The sequence below is a fragment of the Lathamus discolor genome, chromosome 6 (genome assembly GCF_037157495.1).
Source record: "Lathamus discolor isolate bLatDis1 chromosome 6, bLatDis1.hap1, whole genome shotgun sequence".
Classification (NCBI taxonomy): Eukaryota; Metazoa; Chordata; class Aves; order Psittaciformes; family Psittacidae; genus Lathamus; species Lathamus discolor.
Window position 1 is genome coordinate 36,785,625 of NC_088889.1, and position 19,472 is coordinate 36,805,096.

At 44.1% G+C, this 19,472-nt stretch overlaps 1 protein-coding gene across 3 annotated transcripts in view; it reads right to left on the minus strand.

Annotated features, from left to right (window-relative positions):
* ADCK1 (aarF domain containing kinase 1) overlaps nucleotides 1-19,472 on the minus strand; it is a 79,577-nt gene that overhangs the window by 58,960 nt on the left and 1,145 nt on the right. The window contains exons 1-3 of one of the 3 annotated variants that reach the window (XM_065685961.1): nucleotides 17,724-17,743; nucleotides 17,341-17,478; nucleotides 12,718-12,801 (exon numbers count right to left, since the gene is read on the minus strand). In XM_065685961.1, the coding sequence (XP_065542033.1) occupies nucleotides 12,718-12,801; nucleotides 17,341-17,466 (210 nt within the window). In that variant the 5' untranslated portion in view covers nucleotides 17,467-17,478; nucleotides 17,724-17,743. Of the gene's footprint in view, nucleotides 1-12,717; nucleotides 12,802-16,542; nucleotides 16,673-17,340; nucleotides 17,479-17,723; nucleotides 17,744-19,472 lie in introns of those variants that run through there. The other 2 variants (XM_065685960.1, XM_065685962.1) reach the window with 2 other exon arrangements.

Here is a 19,472-nt window from a genome sequence, read left to right on the forward strand (position 1 = left end):
TCCATCCCTGGTGGTGTTCAAGGCCAGGTTGGATGAAGCCTTGTGTGGGATGGTTTAGTGTGAGGTGTCCCTGCCCATGGCAGGGGGGTTGGAACTAGATGATCTTGAGGTCCTTTCCAACCCTAACTATTCTATGATTCTATGAAAAATTATTCCAGCTTTTTCATCCCGTTAACACTACACAGCTGCACACCAAGACAGACAGCCACTGTCTATTAGGATCCCAGCAATGTCACCACTATGAAAGACTGCGCTGGTGTCTCTTCTGATTCATACATAATCAATAGACTTGTTAAACTGAAATTGGAAGGTCAGATCCTTCCTTGCAGCCACTCCTGTGCTTTCTCGTGAAAAAAAATAGGTTTGTGCAAGTGCCAGTGGAGACAGAACTTGGAAAAAATGGGTGCCAGTGAAGGTAGCATTTGGCCTACTGAATCTTTACGGCTTCTAGAAACACAGGCGACAGAGAGAAACTATATTGGCTTTGAGACTGCCACTTTAAAATAGCATGAAATAGCAGTTCAATAAAGTAAAACATATGAATATTTGACATGGCACCAAAGTGAGATGAACAAAAGGAGAGCCCAGGTGAGGCTGAATGTTGGTTATTCATTATCTAGAGTAGATTACTTTTGCTCCCACTATAAGCAGAAGAAATTACCCCCAGCAGTACCAGAGGCAATTGCCTTTATTGCAGCTGGTATCACAATGAGCAATATTGCACATCTCCCCTGCACTTCGCTATGGCTCACCATGCTTATGAAGGGAATAAAACTAAGGTCATCCTTACATACAATTACATATTCAACACTTTGCCTTTTCCATTGCCAGTTGTTGAGTTTTCCCTCTCATCTAAGAGATGAATGAGCATCCACGAGGCAGGGATGCTGCATTTGTAAATGTCAAACATATTACAAGAACCTAGAGTAAAACAGTCAGTAAAGCTGTTGGATGTCTTGTCTCATTCTAATTTTAAGAAAACAGAGTGTCCCTCCACCTGCAGACTCACTGTCAGCCATTGTTTTATTTACAAGGAATTGGGTGCAGCAGAAAACATTACCAGTGTATGGGGAGCTGGGCATACAGCCAAGAAGAAAAGGAGCAGAAAGCCTCTACCTTCAAGTTACCTATCCCATCCATGTCAAAGTGACTGGTCAATATTTAAGAGTGGTTCAGCCTAGTAGATTATAAACCAGATTTCTGCACAGCTGCCTGTGAAGGAATATCCCTACCCTTATTCCCCGTCCTTTCAGAGAAGCAACTGCAAATAGCAGGGAATGGGCTCTATGAAGTAGAAATCTACAGATTTTTTTTTTTTTCTTGATTTAAAAGATGCTGATTACCACAGATCACCTGAGCAAACACCCCAAGGGGCAGGGTAAAGGAAGGCTGGTCCATCACTACCCACTTACAACTTCTCTGTGAAGAAAACTGCAAGTCAGGCAGCATTTTCCACAACTTAAAAAAGAAAGCACCATCTAGGAATCCAGACGTTTCAGTCTGAATCTCACATAAGCGAAACTCAAGGTTGCTTTAACAAAAGGGGTAGAATCTGGTATAAAAGGCTAACACTGGACAAGAACAAACAACAACATTGCACTGGAGATAACAGGCAAGAGTCAATCTCCATCAATAGGCTAATCAAAGACAGCTAATTTCTATCCTTGTCTAGAAGGCAAATAGTAAACTCAAGGCAAAAGACCTATCACAAAGGCAACTGGTGCAAAACCTGACAGAAAAATAATACTGACTAAGATCCTCCAAATAACCAGACCTTGCTGGCAAAATACATTCACTGCAGATAGTCCCCAAAGACAAAATTTGCATGCCAAAAAGGACCACAGAGAATTAGCACTATACAAGATGGATGTGAAGAAAAACAATGAAATCAGATGCTAGTAATCCAAAAGTAATGCTATCTATGATTCCTAGCCTCCAGTATTTAATATTAAAGCATTTACATACTCCACACAGAGACACAGAGATCTCAGGAAGAAGGATGAGGTCACAGTAAAACTGGGAGTTGACATCAGCACACAGGAGAAGATGGAAAATGGGGTAAACATGGTCTTGATTTGATCTCTGGAAAAGAGCGGAGCTTCACTGTTCTCTCAGTAAGGAGATCAAGGCATGCTGCGCACTGATTTCCACTGAAGATTTGTTCCTTTCCTGGGCAGGGACAGAGTGCTGCACGTAAAAGCACTTGGATGAAGGCGGTCAGATGGGACTCCAGTCCCAATTAGAGAGATCCTATGCCGAGTCCTTACTGCCCGATTACTTGAGTGAGACATCAAAGAAGGCAACACTGAGAACATGAACAGGCCTTCTTCAGGAGCTTCTTTAAATCTATGTTACACCCATTCTGACGCCTAAAATAGGCTCCTTTTCAATTGTGTGCTCCTCAACACCTGAGATTCACTCATAGTAGCCACTCATCACTAGCGGATTCACAGTAGCCAGTCAACTATGAGCCAGATATCTGTTTCTTTGAAAGCACAATTACCAAGTCTATATGAATTGCTGTGCTGGTTGCACATAAACTGGGTGAGCTTCTAAACACAGCCATTAGCTATCCAGATATTTCAAACTCCTCCTTCCCTACGACAGAACGCTTCAGTCACAGGGAGGCAGGGTGACTCAATCATCTCCACTACAGGAAAGCAGCCATTTATGGTCCATATCACAGCTGTCCCCAGAGAGCATCCCACGAGAATGATTTGGGGCAGGTAGTTTGCAACTTCCAGGGGAACACAGGCAGGCAGAACATCACTGGCCACGGGGAACTCAGCCAGTACATCAGATCAGACCTTCTGAATACAGTGAACCCTTAGTGGCAATAAAACAGTCCAGATAATGAGTTTGTGTCTTGTTCTAAAATCCATCAAAGCCACAAGTCCAGCATTCCTCACTTCCAAGCCTTCATGATGCTGCTCGACCATGGTCATGCCCAGACAAAAGACATTGGTCTAATACCAACAATGAATACAGGCTGTCCATATGGCAATGCCCAGACTCAACCTCATTTTGGCACATGATGTTGGGAATCAAAAGCTCAATAAAAGCAAGCTTGGAAATTCACTTTATACTCTAGTCCTCATCTTGCAAATTCCCCATCTCCAACATTTATGTGTTGGCTTACAGAGAAGCACGTGCTTCCAGCAGTTATACAGGAGCTGTTGGATTGCACTACTCGGTTGCCTGAAAGAAGAAATCTCCTCTGTTGGCCTATTAATCTGTCATAACGAGATTCTTCATAATTAATTTGTCCCTAACAGTTGCTTTGCAATGGTAGCAAGAAAATATTTCAGGAATGGCAATTACCTCTGGTGTCAAAATGATGAGGAAAAAAAATGTTGAACCATCAACAAAATGCAGTGCCTTCTCCACTCCCACCCAATGGCGGGTGACAGCACTGCACATCGGAATTACAGCGCGGTTAATTACTAAACATGTGGCAATTGAGAATTTATTTCCCCTCTTGACATGAAATTTGATGAACAATGCAGGTGGAAGGAGGGTCACCTGCCACTGGGATGGGAGTAGTGTGGGGAAGTGGTCTTAGCTATATGTTGCTGCTTCTTTAATTTACTTTAATTACACACATGTACAACTGTAAACAGTGGACACTAAAGGAACTTTCCTTCATTAGCTATACATACACCCCACCATTTTGCAAAAAGACAGAGCTTTACTTTTTGGTTGTTGCCTCACTTGAATTTAGTATCCTTCAAATAAAAAATCATATGCCTGCATTATTTCAATACTAATGTGAAATATAAAGAGTTTCTAGCCTGTTTCTGAACAGGTAAGTCCCCTGGCCCGAGAGCTCATTGGATTTCAGAACTTGACACCTGACTTTCTGGAGTGAGATTTACAGGAATTTAAGCTAAAATCTGCAAAGTGTGGAGCTTGTCTCTCCAGTCAACAACAAAGTTCTGCCAGAGCTGGGAATCTTACTCTAGAAAGGGACTGTGAAGGGGAAACCTGCTGGCTCGACTGCCACTGACACAGGTGTGCAAACCCAGAGCCTGGGAGAGCTTTCCTGTCTGGGGTTGGCATTGAATCCACCTAACTCCTGATTCAGGCCTGGTGCATGTGGGTGACAGGATAGTAATAGTTAAGGAAATGGACCCAGGCATTATCGCCCTGGTCTGCCTTAAGCCCTGGGAACAGTGAAGAAAACACCAGGTGCTATTGCCCTGGTCAGGCCTAAGCCTTGGGAACTGTAAAGAGAACCATGAAGGGTAAAGATCAGTTAGCAAAACAAAGCAGACGGTTTGCAAGATAAAGCAGGATGTGCATCTCAAAGACAGACCAAACAATGTGAATATTTGTAACCCTTAGCAGTTTTGCTAAATCGGGATGATAAGGAAGCAAGAGGGTGGAAAGTTACTGCTTAGCACTTAGTAGACTATAAAAGGGATGCAAGACACGAAATAAAGGTCTTCAGATTTCCCCAGAACTGGAGTCCGTCTTTGATATGCCACAGGTGCATAACTGAACAGAGAGGTCAGCTGTGCAGGGCTAGTGTGGGAAGCTATGGAGATATACCCACAGAGGTGAATGCATGAAGCTGCTTCTGCCTGTATCTTGCTCAATCCTCAACCTCATTACCAAACACTTGCTACCCTAAAACCAAAACATAGGTTTAAAAGAATCAAACATCACCCTCATTCCTGGTACAGACTCAGTCCCTAGACTGACCTTTGGGGACAATAAACGAAGAAAAGTTGCAGTGGATCTAACTCAGCCAGTCAGGGAGGCAAAAGCTGGTATGCTTCATATGTATTAGGTTGCAAACCTCTTGCCTTCAAGCACACAGCCCTGTACAACCACCAGCACGGAGCGAATAAAGCATGGCTCCAGCTAACAACCTTGCTGGTTTTCGTTCCACATGGCTCAGGAGCCCTCATTTCATTGTAACAGTGCTCCCCAGTCAAGGCTCACCACTCTGTATACTGGCAACAAGTAACTTTCAATTCAAACCGCCACAGCAAAACCTCAGCTAACTGCAAGAAATAGAAGCAGGGAAGCTGCTCTGGAGAGGATGAAGAGAGGAGAGCAGAACAGGCAATACCAGGGCACTGCAGAGGTGAAATAGCTCCTACTGTGCTCTGGAAACACCCAGCTGTGCTGCCTGACTGTAAATGCAAAGGGCCCAAGGGAGGAAAGAGTATCTTCCCTAGTTCTCTTCATACAACAGACCTAAGATAAATAGGAGTGCAAAGCCTACTACTGCCCTTCGTCAATCCTGCAAAAAACAACTTGCATGAAGAGCAACCCTACACTAACAAACTGGCTGCACAGAGTGCAGAGGCTCTCAAAAAAGTACATTTTCACAGACTGCAGGGGCAGTAAAGACATTTTAGAAGCTGGTTTGTTTTTTTAAAAGCAATCCTGCTAGTGACCTTTGCAGTGAATTTACTTCTTAATTCAGCAACACCAGCAAGATAGTAAATAGATCCAGACTTAAAAGAAGGCATTTCACAAAGCACTGTGCATGTGTGTATATGTGCAGGCTCACATGCAGATACTGATTGTTGAAGTGGCTAGGAAGAGAGTGGAGGCTGTATGAAGATGACCCCTGTCACTATGTTTATCTGCTCCCTGTGGGCCCCTTCCAAGTCACATCAGTTCAGTACAATGACAAAAACAAGTTGTTAATGGTGTCAGACCTGCCAAGATGATGCTGCTGCAGAGGAAGGAGCAGCAAGCTGCTCTGAGCGGTGCATCATCAGCACAATCTGCAGCCACTGAGACAGAACACTCAAGACAAAAGAGACAAGGGAAAGAAAGAATAAAACAAAAAAGAAAAAATAAAAAAGAAACCCTAAACCAGTTGTACAGAACCAAAAGAAGCAGGCTTAACTAGGCCAGCAGTGAATGCGATTACCATCTTGGATTCACTCCTCCAAAGCCATCATTGAACCTTTGACTCTGTTTCAGAAGTGGCTACTTCAACAGAAGCACTCACACCTGAACACAGTCACATGTCCACGGGCTTGTCCAGATGTGAAAAACATGAAGATATGTGCTCACATCAGCAGATCTCTAGGCAGAGCACCCAAACACCTTAGTAAATAAAGTGAGGGGTAGCTTCCCAACCTGGCATTGAACTTTATGTTTTGTTTTGTTCCTAGACTAAATCAGCAACTGCTTCAACTCAACTTCCTTTTTTCCTTATCCCCAGGGCTTCCTCAGCCTGGCAGAGTCCTGCTTGGTCCTGAGACACCAAATGGGGGAAGACAGTAGAGTTCCTTTCAGCGATACCTTAAGTATGCAAACAGGGTGGCCCCACATAGGTAAAAGTGTGTGCCTGGAACCCACTAAGATGCCTTCAACATTGCCAAGAAGTCCAGAAAAGTGTTTGCAAGACACCACCCACCACAGCAGTTCTCTCAACACTGACTTAAGAGACTAAATGAAGACACTGGCTTGACAGGTAAGATGATTGTGTACTATCTTCCAGCACATTCTTTTATGAGATACACTCTGGGGAGAATGTGATAAGGTCACTGGTTTAGCAGAGCTAATCTACAGTATTCAGTCCTGCTCCCAAACTTCAACCTGACTTGATACATGAAATAGCCTCTGCATGCCATTCTAGTCTTTTCACTCCCGATTTTACATCTCGTACTCCCTAATTTGGGGGCCTTTAAGCTGGTGTTTGATTGCAAGCTTACTACAGTAACCTTAGAAAGGGGAACAGAATCCACAATATGGGTCTTATTAAGGATTCAAAGGACAAACAAAATATTTGAGATGCCCAGTTCGCCATTGCAAGCTCTGAGTGTCTCTATTCCCAAACAAATCTTTTAGGTATCTATCTTTTCTAGTCTCAGATAAGATTCTGTTTTCCTATTCTTAAAATACGTGAAGCACCAGCTACCTGACAGCTCTGCTGAGTTTACAGATGGCCTCCAACAACCAAGTCATATAAACTGGCCAGTAGGTCAAGGCTTTAGTCCTTCATGAAGAAAACATCCCTAATTAGGGCCGGATCCAAAGTCAATGGGACCAGTCTTAAATCACTTAAGGTGGCATCCTAAGAAAATCCCACTTCTTGTTTCCTTCCCTCTTTACACAGACCTTCAACCCTCTGAGAAATCCTATGTTCAAATCTATTTGTACCACTCATATCTAGGGTGAAAATCGCAACCATGAGCTCTTCAGAGAAGATACCATCTCTTGCCATATCTCTGGACTTTGCAAAGCTAGTGTTCATTTCACATTGGGATTCAAGGCATAGCCCAAACACCAAATAAAACAAGATTATTTCTTCATTTTCCATTTGTCTTTTTTTTTTATAGTACTCCTCATGGTGCAGGTTCCTTGCAGCCTACAAGGGCTTCCTAATGGTTTCCTCACTGTACTGGTTGAGATGATCAGATACTCCTCTGGCTATTACGTACCTCCTCAAGAGCTATAAGGACAAAGTCACGAGGTCTTCAAGGATTCAAATAAAAAGGGATAGCCCCACCTGGAGGAGAGAAGGCTAAATGTTCCTACGGCACATAGATACACTCCTGCTAGGGAGGTACAAGAAAGATGCAAGACCATTTCGGCAAGTGGTGTGCCTGACACCTCACACTCACGCTCCTGGAGTGAAGCACTTTAGGGATGAGGGTACACAGCCAGGGAAAAACAAGTGCAATAAATGAGACATTGCTTCTTTCCCCTCACTTCTCTCCTTCCTCCAAAAATATCACCATGAGATGGCCCATTTCTCTGAATAAACCACTGCATTTGACTGAAGAACATTCTTGTTTCATAGGCACACATCCCCCCCAAAAAATGGACCTTCCTAACGCTATAAAATTAAAACCTGCTGTGGCCAGAATGTTCAGCTGACACCACTCTAGAGAGCAGAAGGAGGAAAAGGAAGTGTATTATAAGATTTATTTTACAGCTTGTTTTCAGTGCAAAGCTTTCATACTTTATGCATTGGCAGGAAGTTTGCTAGACAGCAGTGCCCAAATGTAGAGTCATCAAGCCACCAGCTGGCCCTGCTAGTACCTTTTTTTAGACATTAGTGTCAACCATGCCTTTTAGATGAAGAGATATCCTGGGGAGCACATAATAGGGCAACCAAACATGATCAGCCTGGGGACTGTGGATGGGCTGTGAAGGTCTTCACCCCTCTTTTACTGGTTCCCATTTAGCTTGGTGACAGAAAGCCACTGCCATGTAACGGCTATTCTGTGTCTCATTGGGAAGTTCATTTGCTTCCTTTCTCCCCATGTCATCACAGACAGAAGTACTAAAACGGCCACGTGTGGGTGTAGAACAGCCCACAGTCTCTATTCACAGTTGCCTTTTTGAAGGAATGCCATGGAGAACTCTTGGGGATTTCTCTGTGCAGATGCAGTCCACCTCCACCATGAAGAAACTATTTTAGGACATCACTTCCTATTATTTATGGCACACATATGGACCCACGAGGGAAGTCCAAACACACAGGCTATTCCATTGGTCTGAACTACCCAGAACCTGTAGGTTATTTCTGAAAAGCATATGCACACATACACCTACTCCTTATCATTCCAGGATCCCTCAGCTTTACTGGTAGAAGCTCATTTGGAAACACACAACCATGAGAAGCAAACACAACATCAGGAATACGCTCCAAGGAACAAGAAATCGTATTCAGAGTTACACCTTTCAAATATTTGCCCAGATACTGACAGCCCAATAACCACGGGTTTGAATGAGAACATCTTCATTTGGTTCTCAAAAGGAAGAAAGTTAATTAACCTCCCCAGATGTCTTTTCCCTGACAAAGCAATTCTGTAGCCAACAAAGTTAATTCAAGAATGGATTCCCACTGTCTCCTGAGACACCTTGACCATGGATTCTTTCTTTTCTTCGTATCTCCCCTCCATTAAAAAATATACTTGTACCCACATTCACAGCAGTAACCTTCTGTCTTACAGAGGAAAACAACAGAAAAATGTCCTGCTCAAGTTTTCAACAGTGGCCACTTATGCTAAAATCTGCAAGATGGCCCACCCACTGCAATCCTCTTACTAAACTAAAGACAACGGCTCTGAATCCCATCGATGCCAGCCCCTAAACTGCGCATTGTGAGATACCTCCTGACTGACTGCAGGATCAAAAGCAATTGATGCCAGCAATATAAGAAGTGTCAACCAAGGTGGTACAACAAAAGGAACACTGGAAATGTCACAGGGTAGGCTGACTTGAGGCTGAGGAGATAAAAACCCAAGGAGGTACAAGGATGTCAGAGGAAGGCAGCCCTCTACAGAATAAAATGGTTTGCTGAAAAAAGCAATAGGAAAGGAAATGACACTGAGCATGCTGCTCTCCTTCCTCCTCTGACCCAGTACAAAAAGGGGCAGAAAGGCAAATAAATGCCCAAGCTTACATGTATAAAGAAAGCCAGAATCATTTAATGAAGCAGAAGTAAAGAAAGTTACTATCTCCCCTAATGCTCCTGACACCTACAGACATCTGATGACTTGGGGCTAACCATGGCTACCACCGGCCTTGACGTAAGCACACTGGCGCTATCATCATATGCAGGAAAAGGGCAGACACTCTAGAAAAGAACCGTTAACTTAGGAGAAAGATCAAGTTACCTATGTGGTCCAGCCACCAGTGGTGAGATGAAGCAACTGCTGGGACAGAGATAATGCCTGACCACTTAAGCAGATTTATTCCTTCTACAGGTAGGGTCAGGAATGGGAAAGATAATATATTCTTTCCTCTTGGCTGTTGCTGAGGAAGGGTTGTGAATGCCATCAGGAAGGTGAATTCTCACATCTCCTGGCTAACAGGAGAACCAGAGAAAGGCAAACCACTCCCAGGGACACACAGTGAATTCCCAGCTACTGCTGGGAAGCTGCTGCTTCCTGCCTCATAGTGAGTAACAAATTATGCCCAATCTGCTGGCCATAAAAAGGTGCTGAGAACAGAGGGGCTGAGAACATTAGCATCAAAAGTGGTCCATGAGGGACAGAAAAATAGAGTAATATTGAAGATAATCCCTTAGAGCTAAGCAAGAACCTGGCTAAAAGCCCGTGGGGAACCCATTTCCTTCTTAATCTGCTTTGCATGTAATTGTCTCCTATGACTATGTCCCTGTTTGGCCCTGACAGGCTCAGGATCTGGTGCTACCACTAGGGCTTCCCATCTCTCCTCTGAGGCTATGGGTAATTTAGAGTCTCCAGTTTAATGGCTAATTCATGGAGAGCAAGTTAAGCATTATTTGCACTGGAGTACCACCTGCCAGTATGCTGACTACCAGCAACAGATGCACAGAAGTGTTTTTTCCACTCCCAGCTGCAAACCTGACCCAGACACACATGCAGCAGCTCAGGGGATCAGAGGCACAGCAGGTGCACCCAGACCTGCTGGCACTATCCACAGTTCCAGGGGCACCAAATCCATGCTTCATAGACTCTCCCAGGCACAGCACCAAAAGTGAAGCTGGATATCAGTAACCAATTCATACACACAATCAAAGCCCCAAACTCTCAGCATATGAAGAGGAGTTTAAGCTGGCCTCACTGGAAGGACAGAAAGCAATGAGAGTACAATGAATGGCTGAGAACACCAGAGATCTATTCAGGACAGAGGCTAGTAGAGGCAACATCTGGATAAGTATCCTTCACACACAACACTTACTTGGGAGGGGCATTCCCATCCTCTTGGCCCCATCCAGTGACTAATGTTTAGTACCAACTCCAATGAGACAACTTCTTACAAGTTATCCTGGACTAGTCTGAGACCAGCAAAATCAGCTCCCACAGTGTTAAAATTGCTGCAAGATGGTGAAGACCTGACTGCCATTCACTTAGAGCTGCACTTAGGTGAAGGGTTTGGCATGCAATTGCCCAAGTCCAAAAAATATTCCCATGCCAAACTGATGCTTTGCTAGCACAAGCTCTGCAGGGATGCTGCTGAGAAACCCACAAGTGCTTTCACTATCAGGCTCAGTGGTGGCCCTCCATTAACACCTGCCACCAGAAGGACAGGCCTCCACTGGCCAACAAGTTTTACTAACTCATGCTATGCCTGCACCTACTTCCTCCTATTTCCCAGCTTATTCCCCTTCCTCCAGCCAAAGGCTAGTGCTGGCCATGCCATAGAGTCCTCCTGTGTCATGCTGAGCTTGCCACTGGCTGCATCACATGCAGAGGCTGACTCAGCTAGTCTTTGGCTGCCAAGCAGAGAAAGCAGAGCTCTGTGCAGTGCCAGCAAACAGGGCCCCTTTTGGCTGCCCAAGGCATAAACTGACAAACCATCACAACCTGCATGACAGAGGTTAATGAAGCCATGGAGAGACATGGCAGAAGGTCAGGAATTTGCAATGGCTGCTGAGAACTGCTGCCAAATGAGGAGCTCTCCACAGCACTGGTAACTCCATAACTTCGATGCTGCTCAAGAAAGCTACAAGCAGCCCTTCCGCAAACAAGGTTTCAAATGCACATGGCAGAGACATGGGCAGATGGAAAGTGAAACTCCAGACTCTATCACATCTATCTACACATCTATCTCTAGTTTATGCCAGGGGATCAGTGCTCTCACCTGGCATAGGGAGCTACAGCAGTACCGCTTAGCATCTTTAGACAACAGAGGATGAGAACAGGTCCAAGGAAACCGTGACAGGGGTTTGGAACTCGATAATCTTTAAGGCCCCTTCCAACAAGCTACTCTATGATTCTCTGCAACCACTCTGCAAACTATCCCAAATACTCTTAAGACCATACTGATAACGTGGATTTTCTGCCACAGGAATACTAAAGCATGCTAGAGTCCAATGTCACCAATTTCTACACATCCCACCACTGTTTTCAGCTTTGGAGTCCCTCTAGTCTGAGTGCCCCTGGAGAGCACCACCCCATGTATTTCAACATCACCGGTGGCCTAAATCCTACAAGCTCCAAGAAGAAAAACGGGGTTAAAGACTGAGACAAGGGGGGCAGGGGTTCCTGGAGTTTTCTCCAAATCAAGACCCTCAAACATGCTACGCAGACTGACCTAATTTGGCACAAGCCATATTTCCCACTCCAAAGAGGCCCTGAGCCAGAATAGCAGAGAGACCCTGGCTAGATACACCACATGCACTCAACTAAAGCCCAGTGTCACTCAGCTCAATGTTTTGTAAGGCTGTAGGCAGGTATGACAAGTGCACCACAAGACTGAGAGGACCAATAGCAGCGCTCATCTTCCTTCTTACTAGAAATGCTTTTTCTATTAATGTAAATTACTGATATCAAAACACAACAACGTGTTTTGTAGAGATGTACAATTCTTTGCCCAATTGTTATTGCTTATAAGCCTTACTCATGCCTATTATTTCCCCTCCAACACACTCACTTAAATCCCTCAACCTTCAGGTTATGGCCATTACCAAACAATAAGCACAGGAAAAGAAACCTTCTGCCAGCAGCTGACCTCCACACAACCAGTCTGGGCAGCAGAGCCCAAATGCATCTTACCCCATACACCAAGCACTTGAATCTCTAATGGATTTAAGTGGCTACCATTGACAAGGGACTTTCTCCAATAGGCAATGCAAGTCCTACAAGAATATTATCTAATATGCAGCACAGTTTGCTGTCAACAATGTGGTAGAAGGCATATTGAATTATTAACCTGATAACCTGATGGTCTGCTTTACAGCAATGGCTTTGGCAATACACCTGTGCCTTGCAGAGTTTCCAAGGAACACAATCCAGTGCTATCACCTACCTGTGATTTGAGGAAGTTGTACTCCTCTGATCCATACGGGACACTCCGAAGAGAGGTGAGGTAGTCATAGGTGATAAGTGCCGTCTGCAAATGAAACCAGAAATGTTGAACAAGTTCTGGAGTTATCAAAATAACAAAACTTCTGTTAAGGAGAAGGTATGCAGCTTAGGCTCCCAAGTTTAGGCCCCACTCCATAAGTGAAGCTTATGGTAACAGACTTATAAGAAATTAAATTAAAATACTTCAATGAACATTTATAGAAGGCAGGGCAGGGACCTTATTGACATGTAGCTGTTAAAAATAAGCAACACTTGGCATTCCTAGACTATCTCCTATTTGAGAAGCTCAAAGCATTTTCATAATCTCCAAACAGCACCTTACACAGCATACTCATTCTCAGTCAGCCATCCAGGGCTTTCACAATAAGGCCTGCTGCTAGTAATAGAGGCCATGCAGACCTTGTTTGCGCCCCATGAGCTATCCTACACTTCATCTTCACGCCTCCAACCTGCCTAACCATACTGGTGCACACTGAGCTTGGTCTGGGTAGATGGCTCAGCAGGGAGCAGAGTGCCTGGATACAAGCTCATCCATTAGCACAGCAGCAGTACTTTTGGGATATTCAACTGCACTAAGGACTAGAGGGCCAAACGGTCAGTTACCTAATTACAAAGTAACAACATGGAGATCCAGCTAAACATGTTAGCTAGACACAGCCACAGACACTGGAATCAGATTCCTAAGTGCCTTAATGATTTCTGAAAATGGATCGGTTATTTCACAATTCTGCCCCATGATTAAAGTTTCTCTCTTTCCAGAGTCAGAATGCCAGCAAACAGAACAGAAACACAGGTCATGTTTACTAAGTTTAGTTGGAGGGAGAGAGGGGAATGTACATTTAGATATGCCTGTGCACTAACCTGATGTGAACTTCAAGATCCTTGCCATAAAGTCAGATTTCTTAAAATCTCCCTACTGAAGGGGTAGCATCCCATTCTGAGACAGTGTACTAGCCCCACCTTTCATCACAAACATGCCTAGGAAGGGCATAAAGTACAGCTGATGTATAATGAAAGCCAGGGAGTAATGGGATCAAATTTGGTTTGCGACAAAGACACTGGAACTGAAAACAGGGAAACAGTTACAAGCTCAGAGATGCATACAAGAGGGTAAGAAGCTGGCAATTAGTTACAGCAGACACACTCCCTCCCTGTGCAGGTTGGGTTTCTCACGTTTGCTGTTTTCTGAATTGGAAACTGAGCACAACAAATTTTTTTCTGGCTTTTGAGGCTCTCTTGCCCCTGGTCAGCTCAGGAGCTGCACCGCTTACACAGACACGCATTCAGAAGAAGAGCTTTTCAAAGCATCGTCACAACCTCAAAAAACAACTTTGAAGTGCAGGGAGGTTCAAATCAGCCTTGCATGAAGGCTTGAGTTGGTGCTTATTTTATCTCTTGTCCACGAGGGTAATTATCACCTCCAACTTAAAAAGAAGCAGCTAACAGATTGGCCTGTATTACAGAGGAAGAGGGAATTAATTAAGCAGTTGCTAATTACATCATAATCTTAAACACTAAATTAGTATTATGATGATCCTGATAGGCAACTCTGACATTGCCAAATCCCTGCTACTGCCTGAGATGTATTCCAGCTACTGCACAGAATGTTCCTCCTCCATAGCCAAAACAGCCAAGATAACCTCAAAGATATGCAGCAAATGCACAACCGCTCTACCAGGTTTCTGGTTTTCCCAGAACACAGAAACAACCTGAAACATGATGCTGTCGACGCCACTAACTTCATTCTCATCCAAGACTAGTGCTTGTCATTTATGTTACAGTGTGAGACTGAATCTCAGAGACATAAAAAGATCTAAAAGATCAACCAGTCTCCCCTCTTACAAATGCCAGATTACTTCTTTAACTGATCTCATATCCAGTCTAGTGTAAAATGTCCCTAAGACTTGGGCTTCCACTTTTTATCAACAAATTCTCAACACCTTACACTCTTCCACCACTCCTAAAACTGTCCTCAGGTCTTACCAAGTCATGGCACAATGTTCTCTTTGAACAGTTGTCTACCCATACATAAGCAAGAGCCAGTTCCCTAAACTGAGGCTCAAGAAGGCATTTTCTGCTAGTGCATTTCATCAAGCTTCTCAAGCAAGTTCATGAAGGACTACTGAAGCAGCATGCTTAAAATGTAAGCAGGCTCAAATCTTTCTAATCAAACTCAGATCAAATCTGACTGGAGTCTTGTAGTCCTAGGTCAGGTTTCTTGATTTCCATGTGTTCTTTTCCCCAGGCTTTTCTTTTCTCTACCACAGCATAACTTATCTTAAACTTTTGTGTCTGCTGCTGTTGAATTTAGCTCTTAAGAATTACAGCTCTTAATTACAGCCTGCTTTTGCCTGGCTATGGTCCAGTGATTGAATCAACCATACAGGTAAGAAGCGTGGGCAGGGCTAGACTGAAGGACAAACGTTTCAGTTCCATGGACATGACACCAATATCCAAAGTCACTTGTCTGCTACAGAGTCTCAGGTTTGACTTAGGAAAAGAGAAAGCTTGAAAATTTGCCCAATGAAGTTGTGGATGCCCCGTTCCTGGAAGTGTTCAAGACCAGGTTGGACCAGGCTTTGAGAACATGGTCTGGTGGAAGGTGTCCCTGCCCATGGCAAGGTGTTGGAACTAGATCATCTTTAAGTCCCTTCTAACCCAATCCATTCTTTGATTCTACAAGAAGCTGAGCTTCTTACAGATTAACATGTCTGATTGCTCTATTGGCTTCATCCAGTCCATGGCTAAGAAGGGAAAGCAGTTTGGGCTGCCAGCACCTAGATGAGAGCTAACCTGACATTCCAACAAGGAGCAGACCCCAAGCTGGGAAGGCAGAGATCACTGGTGCAGCAGGACTGAAGAATCTCTCAGAAGCAACCTAACCATACAGAGTTGTATATATTAGAAGAAACAGAGAATTCAAAACGAGACAGAAAATTCTTGTTTGAGAAGTATACAGACACACAGATCCAAACACACGCTGCCATCAGCCACAGAAGACTTGGCGCTCGTAACTTGGTTTTGGGGACCACTGCTTGTACCTATGGATGCAGAAACCTCTAAGGCATTTAAGAGCAGGGCCAATGAAGTGCTTTACAGCCCATTACTTGTGTTCCTTGAAGGCGGAGGATGTGAAAGTCAAACATGTCTAGATTCACCAGCACTTACAGCAAAGAAAATCTCCTTTCCCCTACTTTCTTTTCATCAGGAAAGTAATACCTCATGGGTCCCTCAAAACACAGACCAACTGCACAGCTTCACCATTGCACACTTCTCACTTATTTTTATCTTAAATACAAGACACCCACAAAAACACTGGCTTCAAGAAAGACTCAGAAATACTGGTCAAGCTGACAGAACTCAAGGGCAGATTGAAGAACTCAAACAGCCTGAATAGCAGATTCCCCTCCAGTCACAATAAGCTGTGGTCCCTCCCCATGCCTCAGTTTCTTGTGCAGTAAAAAGGAGAGAGCTGCTTCAAGCCACCAGGCAGCACTGCCTTATGGTTAGGGACAGAGCATGAAGCTTAGCACTTATTAGGTAACAAGGAAAGATTACAGTTTGTATTTTTGCCCTCACCCTTTCAAAATAAATAATCATTTTTCGCAACAGTTCATGGTGCAGCTTGCACATATAAACAGCACAGCACCTGAGCTAACCACAGAGCTTGTTTCTTATTGTACCTGTGCTTGGGAGCTGACTCTCTGTAAAACTCATTCATAAAGTGCTAAAAAGTCATAGAACATGCAGACTGACAGCTGCTTACCACTGAGGGTCTGTAAATGATAGAGATCATGGTATAATGCAAGTGAGGTACAGGAAGACTGATAGCCCCTCCAGAGTCTCTGCGCTCCTTGTTCCTGGCTGCTAATGGATTCATCAGTGAACATCCTCAAGAAGGTGGCAGTAACCTGTTTGGCTGGCAGTCTCCATCACAGGTTTTCTAGAGCAGTGATCAACACAAGAGTGAAATAACAGTGTGACAGGCAGATGTAGCCTTTATTTTACAAAACTTGAAGCCAATCCAATCTCAGAAGCACATCATCACACATCCTAGCTTTACCCTTGCTTTGAAAACGATCCTCAGAATACCTGTGGCGTATCAATGCAACAACCACGATCCTTAAAACAGACCATTGCAATGTAAAAAATGGCACATGGAGACAAGAGAGTTTGAGGTAGGTCATTGCTGAAGGCAGCAGGACACCGCACCTGGGTGACTGACCTTGAAGGGTGGCTGACAAAGATGTGGGGGCCCAAAGTGAGCCCTTGCTCTGAAGGTCCCGCCCTATCCAGGGAAGCAGAGAGAGTTCTCTGCAGCCTAGTATCTCTTGTTTCTTTCTTTCCAAAACATGCAAACGACAGCTCTACTCCTTACATATTTTCACCTCTTTTCTCTCCACTGTGTCAACAACTTCAAGAGCTCCCTACTGACCTTCTGACTCCAGGAGCCAGCTGCCAAGAGCGAATGCAGAGAGGGAACGTAGGAAATCACAAGTTATTGTGAACTCCAATTCCCTTACCACCTAGGAATCTTCCTGCACATTACTAGGGTGAAACTTACTGTGGCAATGGTCCGGCCCACACGAACAACTCCAAAATCACTGGGATCCAGGAACTTGTTTCCATACAGATAGATGCCAGAAGCAGCTGCTGTCAGTGAGGCAAGTTTCAAGGCTCTTCGTGCCATCACCAATGAACCCTACAGAGACACAAAATAGCAACTGTAATGTCTAAGAAAGAGGTAGTGATCTGATGCCTATAGCCCCCAGGGACCTGACAAATCAGGTTTTAGTTGTTCCTTTGCTAATGACGCATTGCTAGCACTGCCCCCAGTCAAGAGCTCAATCATGCAACAAGCAAAATAAGCTGTCCCGCTCTGGCTCCATTGCTATTCTTAACTCAACAGTGTCTACAAGCCACAAACCCAGAAGTAACTCTCTGCACCTTGCAGACCCACAACAAAACATTTGTTCATGCTCTCAAAGCCTTTACAAGTAGAAACAGGTGGACAGAAAGAAGGGAGCAAAATGAGCTCACCAAAAGTCAATAGGCAAATGCAAATGTTTGGATGATGTCACAGTGTACATAGACTGCGAGGAGATAACAGAAGACAAAAAAAAAAGCAGGGTTTAAAAAGAGCTCTTGTAACATCAAGAACACCATCAGAATGGGTTGGAAAGTCTGCCAGACTACTTGCAAAAGAGCCGCACTACTGATGAGTGCTGGGGGAAAAGCCAATGCATCCCTGGAGGTTGTGTGTGACTCCAGCAGACAGCTGCATACAAGGCAAGCAGATGGGGGACCTGATCAGAAGGACCAAGCAAGACTTGTTCTCTCATCATCACCACCCCACTTAAGTGCCAGGCAGGGACTGTACTAGCAGAAGGGACATCTGCAGGGATCAACAGCCTAATCCTGGCTCTGTCACAGATCCAGCGCAGGCCCAGGGTGAGACACTTCTCCCACTTACTCATTGGGAGACAAGGGTGGGAAACAAACACATTTCCCACAGTAAACACTTTGGAGCACTGCATTCATTGCTTACAGTATATAAAGTAGTGTAAACATGTAATTCATTACATCTGATACATATGTTATGATGCTTTATGTCACCTCAGAGGATTCAGACCTGAAAAAAAAAATTTCAAGTTAGGTATATCTTTCTTTTCTTTCCCTTTGGCTGGTACTGAATACAAAACATGACTGACCATTCTTTATGCTTACACCAGAAATCAAGAGCCATGGTTCACCTGCTCCACAAGCACCTTTGACAGAGTGTGGGGTTTTACCCCATCAAGATGGAGTCCACTAATCCTTGCACTTTAAGACTTGATTGAGAAACTCTCTGACTTCTCACTGTGAACTTTTAGCAGGGTCAGTCTAGCTCATGCCTTTGCTCTCAAAAGCCTTGTAACAACAAAACACACACAGTGACATGAGCCAAAAACAGTTCACAAGAACACAATCAGCAAAATAGCCTAACAGAACACAGGAGACCTCTGTAAGTGAACCTCAAGATAAATTCTAGTATTTCCTTTTATTTCCTTACAAGCCCTAGGTAACTTTGAGACAGAAAGCTGAGATGTATCTCTCAGCACCCATCAGAACTGCCTAAAGCACCCCAGTGCTTTCTCCTATTGGAAGGGGTAGTTGGCTGATCAGGACTCCTCTGAAGCTACAAACTCAAGAGAAAATATACCTGGCCCCTTGGCTGCAGAACAATGAACACGCAGTTCCTCCCCTCCTTACACCCCCCCCCCCCAAAAAAAAAAAAGCTGCCCTCTTCCCCCAACCCCTCACCCAAAAAACATCTAGAAGTGTTAGGGCTTCTTCCCATAGGCCTGATCTCCTTTGACCAGAAAAGAAATCTCTATTGTATCCTCTGTCACCTTCAAAAGGTATTTTCTGCAAGGTGTTTTAATTAAATCATTTCTGCTCCTGGTATGCTTTTGTAAAATTTCATTTATTGGAAAGGTGCAAACAGGAACATTTTTTAACACAGATAATATGCCTCACTCTTTCATTATTTTTTTCCTTCACTTTATTATTTCACGTTCTAAAAGAACTTTCCTTCACTTCATGTACTAAAAGAGCATTTACTTGAAAGCAGAATGCAAATCCATCTGTTCTTGCAACTTATTCCTACCTGAAGCTATAATCTGCAGTTCTTGACATCACATCTATTGCCATACC